General features: G+C 44.0%; 3 protein-coding genes across 3 annotated transcripts; 2 read left to right on the top strand and 1 right to left on the bottom strand.

Moving 5' to 3' along the window:
- On the top strand, positions 1 to 1923 carry GCG54_00010300 (uncharacterized protein; the record flags this gene model as incomplete). Its single annotated transcript, XM_045410226.1, has 2 exons — positions 1 to 98; positions 153 to 1923. 2 exons carry the CDS (start codon positions 1 to 3, stop codon positions 1921 to 1923), a joined length of 1869 nt encoding a protein of 622 aa, XP_045260181.1.
- Positions 1924 to 2859: 936 nt separating this feature from the next.
- GCG54_00010299 (uncharacterized protein) lies at positions 2860 to 8485 on the top strand (the record flags this gene model as incomplete). Its single annotated transcript, XM_045410225.1, has 2 exons — positions 2860 to 5382; positions 6014 to 8485. The coding sequence occupies 2 exons, from the start codon at positions 2860 to 2862 to the stop codon at positions 8483 to 8485; spliced, it is 4995 nt and encodes a 1664-aa protein (XP_045260180.1).
- Positions 8486 to 8922: 437 nt separating this feature from the next.
- Positions 8923 to 9338, bottom strand: GCG54_00010298 (uncharacterized protein; the record flags this gene model as incomplete). Its single annotated transcript, XM_045410224.1, has 3 exons — positions 8923 to 9009; positions 9048 to 9223; positions 9296 to 9338. The coding sequence occupies 3 exons, from the start codon at positions 9336 to 9338 to the stop codon at positions 8923 to 8925; spliced, it is 306 nt and encodes a 101-aa protein (XP_045260179.1).
- Positions 9339 to 13196: the final 3858 nt, after the last annotated feature.

Raw genomic sequence — 13196 nt, 5'->3', positions numbered from 1 at the left:
ATGGCCGACTTCATAGACTTGAGACCCAACGCGGTCAATATGGCAGCGGTCGCCAATGGAATAGCCACCGCCAGAATTGGAAATCCTGTGGTTGATTTGTAAGTTCAGTGAGCTCTTCGGCTCTTCCCTTCTCAGCTACTGACAGAAGTCAGGCACGTCGACGACTACGTTCACCTACACTGTGGCAGCAAGGTATTCATTGTCTTTCGCGACATCATCGTTGCGGGTTCGATGTATTTCGAATGCTGCCTCTTCGGCTTCTTCAATGAGACCCGTGACCAAACGATCTTCTTCGAAGACGTGGATGTCGAAGCCCTCGAATTCTACCTCAACATTGCGCACGGTTGGTTCTTCGAAATGAAGGTTCGTGGCGTCAGGGTTGTGCCTCCCAGAGTCTTCGACGACCAAATCAACGCCCTCATGCAAGATCCTTGGATGGAAAGCCGGCTGGAGATTCCCCAAATGAAGCTTGCCACAATGGCCAAGACGGTCATTCTGGGCGATCGTTTTGTTCACCGCCCTCTTCTTTCTATCTTGAGACACATGTTCGTCTCTCTCCTCGAAGTCACCCAAGACTGTTGGAACAAGCTCAAGAACAAAACCCGCGACTGGGAAGAGGTGTGGCATTCTGAATTCATGCTGGACTTCATTGAGGCGTTCGATCTGCTCTCGACAGGACATGACGATGAGAAGCTCTTCAGAGACTCCCTCACCGAGACATTCTACTGGTTCAGCCGCCCCGTCACTGGCCTTATTGACTACTTTGGGCCCATCCTGCCTTCTGAGTTCTTCCAAGAACTGCACTTGGAAAGAGACGAGCAAGACAGGATGCGCAAGCGACAGCACGCCTGGGGAATCTCTACGACAGACCAAATGATGTACGCGGCTAAGACTCGCCAGCAAAAAGATCGAAGATTCAAGCGTGTTGTGGACCTCTGCTGTCCTAAGCCGTGTGGCGAGTGGCTGCCTTGGTTTCATCATCCCGAGGAGATCAGAATCAGGAAGATCTATCTTGATGACTCCGCCAAGGCTCGATTCCCACGTCCTTCGGCAATCCGCTCAGGCGCACGCTCTTTTGTCCCCGGCGCTGCTACCCACGGTGTCTCTACTTCGGAACCTGTCGCTCCCAAGACTCTGCGTCAGGAAGCTCAAAGCATCGGCAGAGACTCTCATCTTGGCAACAATCAAAGACCTAACAGCCGCCGGAATCGCAAGCCGCGTGGGGGGAAGGGCTTCCGTGGCAGCCTTCGCGCCGCAGAAGCGAGCTTTTCATCGCCTGACAACGGCTACTGTGGCAACGCGTTCGAGATCGGAGTTCCAACTGAACCCCAGCTGTCCGACACATCCACAGTTATTGATGAGCCACTTCCAGCCAGTGATGCGAGCAACATCCACAACGCCTCAGAAAATCCCATCGGCAACCAGTCTGCTTGGTCCCACGGGCAAGCCAGCCACGCAAATTTGGAAGCAGATGGCATATCTGGAAAGAAGAAGAACAAGCGGCGAAACAAGAAAAAGAAGCAGCAGTATCAAGGAGATTCGGCTGAGCAGGACAACAATTCACAGCAGGTCAGTCAAGCTTACCTGCAGCCACCTTCCGGTCCCCAGGTCAGTGAAAAGTCTGCCCTGCCGTCGGGTCATGGCACTAGCGGATCTGGCCATCTCGGAAGAGCCGAGCAAAACAAGCGCGTCAATGGAAAGCGCGGGCGAGGTGGCGCCGGACTGCAGCATATGAGCAGACGCGAGCCTGCGCCCTCGAACGAGCCTCAAGCGTCTGCAATCACAGGCAGGAACGGCAATGCTGCAGGCCTCGCAGAACAAGTTGGCACTAGGGGCCGTGGCTGGGGCAGGCGCCGTGGAAATGGACGCGGAGGGCCGTCAAACCCGGGTTGGAACCCCATCCCGATGGCCTCAGACGTCTAGTGTGTCCATCGAAAATCGACAAACAAGGCAACTGTATCTGGCTATGAAGAGTCTTGAATGTCTCAGAGTTAAAATACTCGAGCTCATCAGAATTGGCTCTCATGGTGGTCAAATTAACGAGTTGAGGCCATCGAACTCGCTTTTGCTTCAATTTGTCACACGCCAACCGTGCTGTGACGTCAAAGATCGCTTTCGACCTTTCTCGGAGAGTGTTTTCTACTCTCCACTTGCTTTCATGGGCTCCGACTGGGGTCAAATTTGGTACGTGGTTTCGGATTGTGTATAGAAGGGCGGCTCAGTCTTCTCAGAGTCAGATTTGATGTATCAGCCATAACTTTGCGTCGAATGGAAACGGGATCTTTCAGGTATTCAGCTCCAAGGTCACACGAGGTTTGGGTTTCCTAGACAAGGTAGATTTCATAGTACAAGGAAAGATTCACAACAATGACACACATGCTATTCTTTTGTGATTCTGGCTCTGGCCCTGGCAACAGATGGTACGTGCAACCTTTGGCTGACCAGAGCCATCTGGCTGGCATCTTCATTCTCATGCCATCGTTAAACCATTCTACTCCGAATGCAGGTGTTTGCGGCCAACCGTAACAAGCTTACGAGCCCAAGGGAGAGTCAATACCGAGAAGACAATACTGAGCTCAAAGGCGCTGGGGTAGCAACGGGGAATCCAATTCCGCAATCAATGCCAAAGCCTCCCTTGAAATGAATTGTATGACTTCATCGAAACGACAGAGGCATAGTTAGCGTAGTCGAATTTGATGTAAAAGCTCGATCTCCTGGTCGTTGCCCGAGTCACGTCAGAGTCTTTCAATGAGACGACCACTCGAACAGATATTGAGCCATCGAGAACACGTCTTCCACCTCCTCATTTGAACGAGCCCTTGCAGAACGTTGAACAGTATTTTTCAGAAAGCCTGCAACATGCTTCCTCCATCACTGGGCAGCACTTATCGCGAGTACAAGCGCGACACTGACTTGCTGGCTTCATGGCTCGCTCTGACTGCTCGGTCTCACGGATACAATGGTGACTTGGCCTCTGCTGGTAATGAGACCGTAGACATATCGAAGGCAGAGATGCAGACCGACAAGGAGGATTATAAAGAACGGCCATCGAGATACAAAGTGGCCATTCGAAACTTCGTGCCCCTGGCTGAGTCCATCGCCTCGACCAAGCCAGCGATCAGCACCCCTCCGTCCATCGTGAACACGATCAACAGGGTCATCACCGCCCGATCGGATTTCGCCTCAAAGGTGAAGGAATTAAGTGGCCTGGATGCCCACGCTGTCGAAGCGCATGCGTATTTCGTGGGGATTCTCGAAAAGGTCCAAGATATACTAGTTCCCAAGGATTTGGCGAAGACCCGGCAGCTTGTTGCGTCATCAGACGACGAGACTACAAACCTGTTTGCTGCTCTGAACTTCGAGAATCCTTCAACCGACTTCCTGAACGCTCCAAATATCGACAAACCCGTGTCCAAGGCGGCCCCGGCGGCCCCGGCGTCTCACGCACCAAAGTACGAAGCGGAAACCTCAGACGAGCTCAACACCCTGGACGCGATCATCATATTCGCCTTGATGGCAAGCGATCTCGCAAGGGTTCGTGTAGTAATTATCGACACCTGGGGCAGAAATGCCCGCGGAGAACTCACCCTGTCTGCGGCTGCGCTCACCACATCAGCTGCCGTTGATCTCGCGAATCACGCTGTCAAGGATGTTCTCCCCATCTTTGAAGCTCAAGGAGGTGTTTGGGAGGTAGCTCAGCAGTTCGTTGCCCTCGTCTGTGCTAAGAACGGCCTCGATGCAGAAACCCTCAGTTACAGCCAAGGCACGACGCTCATGTCCGAAGACATGTACACGACGTATGACCGCTCCCTACTTTGTGTGTACGCAACCCTTGACGCCTGTCTTCAGTCAATGAAGAAGGGAAAGGACCTGGACGTCCCCGTATTTTCGGGCGCGAAGTCGCTCGATTGGGTCATGAAAAAGCGTGGACTATCTGGGAGCCAGCGGTTTGAGCAGGACCAAAATGCAGTCATCCGCTTGGTTTCAAACTACCTGATTCTCAGCAATCATGTGACAAAGTCAGAGTGGCCCGTCGAGGATGAGATACTGCGTGGCATCCGGGAGATGAAAGCCACGGGCTCTGTCCCCTTCCATCTTGTTTTTGCAGCGCAGATCCACGTGGACATACAGCAAAACCTAGGTATTCTGACCATGAACCCCTCTCAGAAGATGGTCGAAGAACTCGAAAGCATGAAGGCCAATCTCGAACATGAAATGAGTAGCAAGACCGATTTCGAGCGTTCTCTGCGTGGGACGACGCAGTCGAGCATGTGGCCTGTCGCACGCGACAGAATTGCGAGGGATATGATCGAGATGATGGACAAGCTTCTAAAGGACCCATGCCATCAAGCCAAGCTCCGAATTTCTGGCACACCACCGCAGCAGGTTTCAGAAGCGTCCTTCTTCAGGGACTCTCCCTACATGTCCGGTCTTGTTGTTGCATACTGCCGCAACTACATGAAGGAGGCTGGCATCGATCTTGCCAATTTCTGGGCCACTTTCGTCAGCACTGCACATGTGTACAACGCGGTGAAGCAGCTTGGCCTCCTGCGGAAACCTTGGAGGGACTTGGAGATTGCGCTCTCAAGAGCTGGTCTCGAGAGCAAGCTTTTCACTGGACCACCTCCCACAGACGGAAAAGATTTTTACAGGAAGTACAGTCTGCAGTTGGGATTTTCAGCTGTGAACTTTGCCAATTTGCACAAGAAGAAGGCGGGCAAGGCCAATACCGATGCTGCGGGGACCAAAATCGCACCACAAGCCGAGAAGCGTCTCATCCAGCACGAACACGTTGCTTCAACTTTTACCAGTCTCGTTTCCAAATACTCGTACGACAGGTCAACGACGGAATGGACCGAGTTGCTTGTAAGGAACATTGCCGAAAGCACCACAAGACATGGAGAGACCGTATTTGGCGACCATGGTGCCAACCATTTCAAGAAGATCGCGAGTAAAGTCCAGGGCAAAGAGGAGGCCAAATCCCGACCAAAGCCAAATGAAGAGAACGAAACCGAGGCGGAGAATCGCCTCCGTCCGTGGAATACGGCCATACAGCTCAGAATGGCTCTTCAAGAAGAGTCAGTGGAGTTTGAATTTCCGTATCTTGAGTTCCATCGCTCGGCTCGATCAACGATGGAAGTCATCAAGGGCATCGTAATGGAGGCCCTCCAAGGCTTTCTATCACCGGGTCTGACAGAGGAAGACATTGAAATGCAACTTGCTGTCCAATTATTGTTCAAAAGTTGCGATGCCGATGCCAAAGAGTATGATGGTCTCTTTGCCATGCGGTGTGTTGCCGATCATTTCAACCATCTCATTAAGACGCAAGGCCATCCGGTGGAGGAATACCTCTGTAAGAGGGGCTTCAAGGAGTTCTGCCATGTTGAGCCTGAAAAGGGAGATTTGACTAGATAAGCCTCACTGGAAGCACGCTCGTTGGCTTGTATTGTGAGTATCCCATCGAGTGCTGCATGACGCCAGTACAAGAGTCTGCGGGGTACAGCGAGTCAGATATTATTTCAGCTGATCGACATTTTTTTCCTCAGCGAACTACAAAATTCAGCGAGACAGAAATTGGAGAGATTACGGGTACTCAATGTACTGGCGTCATGCAGCACTTGATGGGATGCAGGAGACTTTTGGATTTGATTTATTGTTTGTCTCGCAGTAAAGGATGATGGGGACAGTTGGGAAGATCGTGTGAAAAGGACATCAAGAAGGACGACAAGGGAGATCCCGAGGAAAATGTAGGCGGTAGAGAGTCATTAAGATAAATCGATACACCGCGACAGTAGAACTCTTATGGAGAAGGTGAAGGATTGGTTGGTTAAGCCACGGGACGGGGGATGCGCCACAGTGTTGAGCCACACCTCAGGGATAAGCCACACACAACTGGCGATGTGGCACACCTGGGGACTCCCACCTTCCCTTGCATCGCACATTATTTTCCTACGTTCATGTCACAACTCACATTCCATCTGCCACTCCACTATCAGCCCCTCCACATGGCAAGATGCTTCCAGCTCCCCTAGTCAGTGTCTACCAGCAGTACAAGCAGGACACTGATTCCGTGGCTTCATGGCTCGCCTCCACAGCCAAGGCCTGCGGCTACCCAGCCGATCTACTGAAGCCGGCTGGGCAAGCGAAAAAAAAGGCCAAACACAAACACAAGAATATTTCGTCTAAGTACATTGTGGCGCTCAAGGACTTTGTCCCGCTCGCCCAATTCATCGCCGGCTCCAAGAAGCCAGTGGTGGACGTCCCGGAATCTTTCGTCACCACCATCAACCGGGTCATCAACGTCCGCTCCTCCTTCAGCAATCGCCTAGCCGAGCAGGGCAAACAGACAGCATTCGAAGTCGAAAAGTCTCACTCTTTCTTCGTCGGGATTCTAGAACAAGTTCGGGAATCTCTGAGGCCTCGCATGCCAACCGCTACTGCGGCATGGTCGGAGTCAAGCTCCTCGTCTTCTGCCGATGCGCTCGCGAACGCATTTGAAGCACTGAAGGTGTACGAGCCTTCAGATGACTTCCTGAAGGCACCAGACATCAAGAGACCTGAGCCCGAGAAGGCCACGGACAAGGTGGTCTATGAAGCCGAGGGAGCCGCATACTCCGATTTCAAAGACGCCATATTCGCCTACTCTATCATGCTGGAAGACCTCCGCAAGATCCGCCTTCAGATCTTGTTTATCTGGCAGAATTACCGCGACGGAGCCTTTGATGTTGCAACTGCCGCCATTGCAACAAACACCGCCGTCGAGCTTGCGCACAACATCGCAGAGGAGGTCATACCTCTGTTCCGATCTCATGGCGGTGTATGGGAGGTCGCTATGGCTTACTACCACGCAGCCGCCCTCGCCAGCGGCTTCAGCAAGGAGAGCATGAACATTTCAGATGGAGGAAGGGACAACAGAACGGCTTTCAACGTCAAGACGTACGACGTCGCGAACAACACGTACATCAACATCTACCGCTTCCTGGAAGGCTTCCAGGCGGTGTTAAGACCCAATGTGCTGCCGCTTTTCAAGCAAGGCGTCTTTGGAACGTACGATCCCACCAGCAACCTGAAGACGAAGTCTCCCGAGGAGAAGTTTCAAGAGGATCAGGTCATCATGATGGAGGTTTTCGGGGAACTCATGACAATCATTCGAACTGTGCCAAATTGGCCAGTAGAAGACGAGTTCCTCCAAGGTATGCGAGAAATGGATGAGACGAAGAAGATTCCATTTTACCTTGTCTTCGCCGCCCAAACATACCTTGACATCCATCACATTCTAAGGGACGACGTGGAGAGAGGATTTTTCCAAATGAGCGACGAAACCAGCATCATGCGCAACAATCTGAAAAGCCATCTTGAATTCCATCAAAGTCTCAAGATCGATGGCTGGACAGCCAAGCACGACCGGGCTCTGAAAGACACAGAGTCCGTCATTGGATGGCTCGGTACTGATCCAATCCATCAGGTCAAAAACGATTATGCGCGGAGTCATGGCATACCTCTCTTACCTGACACCAAGAAGTGCTACCTTCTCAGGCAGTCGCCCGTCATGTCTGGTCTGATTCTGCACCACTTCCGGCTTGATCTTTACGACATTGGGATTGCCGTAGCCAATGCTTGGGGATCCATCACATACATGGAACACCTCTACAATGCCGTGGAAAAAGAAGGTCTTCTCGAAGGACCATGGGAAGATATGGATTTTATGCGGATCCTCGTGGGCCAGGATGGTTTCTACGTCGGCGGAGCCCCGTCCGCGCCAGAGGACTATTACAAGAAGTTCTGCCTTCAAATGGGCGTATCTGCTGCAACTCTTGCGAACCGCAGCAAGAGACGGGCTAAGATAGACCTCGAGTCTCGCGCCGGACCTCGCGCCATCAAGAGAGGAGCTCCCGTATCCATCATGTTCCAAAATCGATTTACCCGACGCGGATCTGGCATGGTGTGGACCACTGAGCTCGTCGACAACGTGCTGTCGCGTAGCGAATGGGAGGAAGAACACGATGGCGATCAAATCGTCAGCATGGCTCGAGTCATAGACCCGAAGAGGCTGACTGAAATCCGAAAGGGCAAGAACAAGAAGTTGGCAGAGGACGGAGGACGTTTGCCACCGGAAAAGCTGATCAGATCTCTTCTCTTCGCGCTGCAGAGTGAGATTATGGAGGTTGCTTTTCCGTACCTACTGATGCATCGGTGGTGTTGGATGGTGCTTCGGAGTCTTAAGGAGCAATGTGACCCCTTATTGAGGGAGCTCTTCACACCGGCGTACATCGATTGTGAGAATCAACTGCCGTTTGTCGTCGGCTGGGTTCTCGCAGCGATGAATAGTTCCGGTGAAGTACTACAGGATCGTCGGTTGTTGGAGTCGGCTGCGGTCGTCTTGAATACTTTCTTATCTGCTGGAGCTGCAGGAAGCATATGCAGCTCGGTCCTGGAGAAGATCGGGATCCATGTACAAGTCGAGGACGATGATGACTCTGAGTAATATGTGGAAGGGGTTTAGCAGATCCCATAAGGGTTTGAGTAAGACTAAGAGCGAATGAAAAAGACACCAATGGGGTTCATGTATTTTCAACTGCTTCCTGATTTGACATCTGTGATCGCAAGCTGTTCACAGGGTACTCTCAGTGGACGACCGACCATATTCGCGTTCAAGGCAGACGTCCGATTAGGTGGTGTTGGCACCGTAGGAATTGAGGCTGGAAACAAAAAGCCAAATGTTGAGTAAATCTTAATCTCAGTCACAAGGAAGACAAGAGGGATGAAAGATCTTGAAATGGAGAATAGATCCGACTTCAATCAGTTTCAATGCTTGGCTTCCCGTTCACCCAACCGCGTTAGTCCTTGCACTCTGATGCTGCCGCCCTCTTGGCTTTGTTGGGGTATGCAGATCTATCTGGACAAACGACTCTGGCAAGACGATCACCAGCAGTAGGCTCCAGGAGCCCCCTTACTCTTGCAGCAATCGTTGAAAGCACCGGAGTTGAGACAGTTGCCAACACCAGTACACTGTCACGGAGGTCAGCACAGAAACCAAGAATGGTCACATGGCTATTTTCCAAAGAGCCGAAGTAATGAACCTGGTTGTTGGGGCCGGGAAAGTTGGGTGCAAAGAAACAACCGGCATTGACATCTCCGTTGCAACATTGCTTGGTCAGGCCATTCCACTGAGGGCCTTTACCGCTTGGGTCCTGGCATTTGCAGTTCTTGCCAGCAAATGCACCTGTGATTCAGACTTAGTGCCCGGGGGGGCCTTCATCAAAATGAGGAGTCTCAAGTAAAGAATTCGTCGTACCAGACATGGTGGCGGCAAGCATGAAAATCTGGGCAAAGCGCATGTTGACGGAATGGCAGATGAGTCAAAAGTAGCGAAGTTTAATGGTGCTTGGAAGCAATCTAGAGGTGATAAAAGTGCAGAGAGGGATAAAATACTGTGGGTGAACACATGATTCTTATAGATCTGAGCAGCGCTGCCGCAAGTGCAATCAAGTCAATTTTGCCCCCTATACTTGTTAACTTAGTGATCTTTTTCCTAGGCTTTAATTATTAGCTAACTTATAAGTATAGCAAGTTAAATATTATAGTAAACGATGTTATCACTACTTCTTAATTAGGTAATAAGTAAATAAAGTTATAATGCCCTTAATAACTTAAAGTAATTCTGAGGTATTATTACTCCCCTCTTTAGCTAGTTCTTATTTAGTGCAACGGGGCAAGGGAGAAAACTCATCGATCGTGCTAGGCACTCCACTCTAGGCGAAAACCCCCTAAAAATGCCTAAATACTTATATATCGATTTTCTAGATAACTATAAGAGATATAAAAGTGAATATATAAATATAAGCCTAACTAACTTATACTTTATCTATATTTTCTACTCTTATTATACTTTAGGTTATATAATCTTATAAGAGAAAATAGGTTACTAAGAAGAAGTTTAGTAATATTATCTCTATAGTATTCTACCCTCTCTTTATTTTAAATAATTAAGGAGGTATAGTAGGGATTGAAAAAGAGGATAAAAGTAGGGCTAACTAAAACTAAAAGGGCCTAAAAACACCTATTTTTATTTAATTTTTAAAAAGTAAGAATTATTAAATTTTTTTTATAGGCTAAGCTAAAAAGTCCTAAAAACTCTTCTAGAGGGATAGTTACTAAAGTTATTAAGAAAAATAGAAAAAGTATAAAAACGAGTGTGTTTCTTATTTATCTACTTAGTCTTTTTTATTATAAGTTAACTAAGCCTCTATCTACTTATATAAGTTATTTCCTTCTATAATAACACCTAATACCTATAAAGTTACCTATCTAACCTCTTACTTTTAAATTAAAATTACTAAAAATTCTAAGTTCTCTACCCCCTTCTATATATCCCTTAAGTCTTTTATATATTAAAGAGAGGAAGACTTAATTAACCTTACTTTATATACTTAATTTATTTTTTAGTTTTTAACCTATACCCTCTACTATCTTAGCTAGTAGCTAGTCTCTCTACTAATTCTTTTTTAATATAAGTTTAATTATAATCTTCCTTTTAGATTTCTTTAGCTTACTATATACTAAGTACTATCTATCCTTTTAGTATAGTTAGAATTAAGAAGGTATTCTAAAGTTATATAGCCTAAGTTATATCTTTAATTAGGTTATCTTAAGTAATAAGAAATTACTTTAAAGTTAAGTTACTAGGTCTATTTACCTTAAATAACTTAAGCTTCCTAACTCTTCTCTTAATCTTTATATAGTAGAGTTCTCTTTATTTATTCTCTATTTTAACCTATATATCTTTAATTTTATTTAACACTTCCCTAAAGTAGTTTTTTCTTTTTATAGTAATAATAAAAGTTATAGGATTAAGGTTATTATTATAGATTATATCTTCTATCCTATTAGTTTCCTTTAGAAGGACTAAGTCTTCTACTTTAACCCTAATTAACTTTTAAGTAACTAATATCTAGTTAGATATAGCCTCTTTAAAGTTTATATTTCCCCTATCTTCTTATTATTCTTCTTACCCTTTTCCTTTTAAAGTCTTTAACTAGTTTTTAAATCTAGTTTTAAGTTTTAGCTTTAAGCTTTTAAGTGAGGTATAAGGGCTAAATTCTTTAGTAATAAGCCTAACTTAGTAGTTAAAAAGGTTCTTATAAAGATTTAGGTTAACTTCTTAGGTTTTAGTAGTAATTTTTAAATATAAAGCCTTAATATTAAAGATACCTTATTAGATAATATATTTAATAAAGTCTATAGTATAGAGGCTATACTTCTATAAGTCCTCTTCTAATTTAATTTAGAGTTATAGAATAATAAAAGAAGTGCAATTAATAAGTTTCTAAATCTCTACTAGTACTTTATAGATTCTATACTAATTATAAACTAGCTTAACTATAGTCTTAAAAGAGGTTTCTAACTTACTTAGGTTACTATTATTAGTAATATCCTATATGCTATCTAAGTAGAAGTATAAGCTATTTCTTTAATTAACAATCAGACTTATATACTTTCCTCTACTATTATATCGCAAAAAGACGATAAAATTATATAAAATAAGCTTATTAGCTAGAACCTTATAATACTTTACTTTAAGGTTATTATAGAAGGGGACTTAGATAATAAGAACCCTTATATATTATTCTTTAATTATATCTCTAATAGTTAGGTTATAAGCTACCTCAATATAGCTTTCTAAGAGGGGATCATCTTAATATAGGAACTTAGATATATTATAGAGGTTAAGAAGAACCTTTACTTATATACCTTATTCCTAAACTCCCTAAGTTAAGTTTTTACTATTATTATAAGAGAATCCACCCTACTAATATCTAGTTAGGGTTATATTAGTGAGGTTATTATTAATTTATATCTATTTAGGCGCTAAAAAGGACCTATTTTAACTAAGCTTAGGTACTCTATAGGGCTTATAAGGCGTAATAAGGGACTTAATAGGCTTTATTATCTTAAAGATAATCCTAAGGAGTTTTTTATTAGATTATATAAGCTAGATATATTTAGTCTTACTTAGCTTAGTATTTACTATACTAAAGTAATTAAGATAAAAATTAAGAGGCTAAAAGGGTTATTCTCTTTATAAGGGTAGAGTAACTATATCTATTACCTATAGAGTCTTACCTTAAGAAACTAATTAGTTTTTATAAAGGTATATAACGTAAATTATAAGCTTTTATTTAATTCTATTAAACTAATTAATATCTTATATAGTTTTATAAGCCTTTTAGGACTTAAGATTATAGTCTCTAGAGGAGAGAGATTAAGGGGTAATAAAAGTAGTTTAGTGAGATATTATATAAAGTTTTATAGTAGTCTAGAGGAAGGATTATTAAGTAATAAGTATATAAAATTAAATAAATAAACTTATATTACTACTTATTTAGGTTATAGTAATTAGATATTTTAAAAGGAAGGGAAGAATTAAGAAAATAGATTTATAGTAGGTGAGAGGAGGTTAATTATAATATTAATAATTTTTATTAAAAGTTAATAAGAGTAAGTAAAAAGAAAAAAGGTATAATTTTTAAGTTATATAAATAATAGTTAGACTTAGTTAAAATAGTAGTTAAATATAAAAGTACCTATTAAGGTAGGGTAGTTATTATATATATAAATATATAAAGATATTTAGTAGAGGGTTAGTAGGTTAAAGTACCCCCTTTTATAAGTGTTATTAAGGTGAATTTAGTATTAGTAGTTAATACTCCTTCTAAAAATATAATTTTTAAATGAGGAAGGAGCTAATTAAGTATATAAAGTAGTCTTTTTTAAGGGTAAATTTTTAGTAATTACTAGATATAGCTAGTAATTAGATAAAAGTAAAGTTAGGTACTAAGAGTAGTAAGTTAAGAAAGGAATAGTAACTAATATAATTTAATAGTAAGGGAAAGAAAGATATAGTTATAAACTACTTAGTTAAGCTTATAATTATATATTTTAAGTAGAAAGTTAATTACTTATAGCTATAGAAGAGGTGAGGTTTTTTATAATTTAATTATAAGATATATAAAGTTAAAGGCCTCCTTTTTATAGATAGTAACATTTTAATTAATATACCTACTTCGCTCTTACTATTAAAACCTAAATAATTATATTCTTTTTAGTTTAGTTAATCTTAGTTTTATAGTAAAAGGCTCTTTAAATTATCCTTTTTTATCTTATTAATAAGTTAATATAGTGAATAAGCCTTTAAG

The sequence above is a fragment of the Colletotrichum gloeosporioides genome, assembly GCF_011800055.1.
Source record: "Colletotrichum gloeosporioides strain Lc1 chromosome Unknown consensus_71, whole genome shotgun sequence".
NCBI classification, from domain to species: domain Eukaryota; kingdom Fungi; phylum Ascomycota; class Sordariomycetes; order Glomerellales; family Glomerellaceae; genus Colletotrichum; species Colletotrichum gloeosporioides.
The sequence above is the reverse complement of the archived record's forward strand: the minus strand, read 5'-3'. Positions and strand labels throughout refer to the sequence as shown.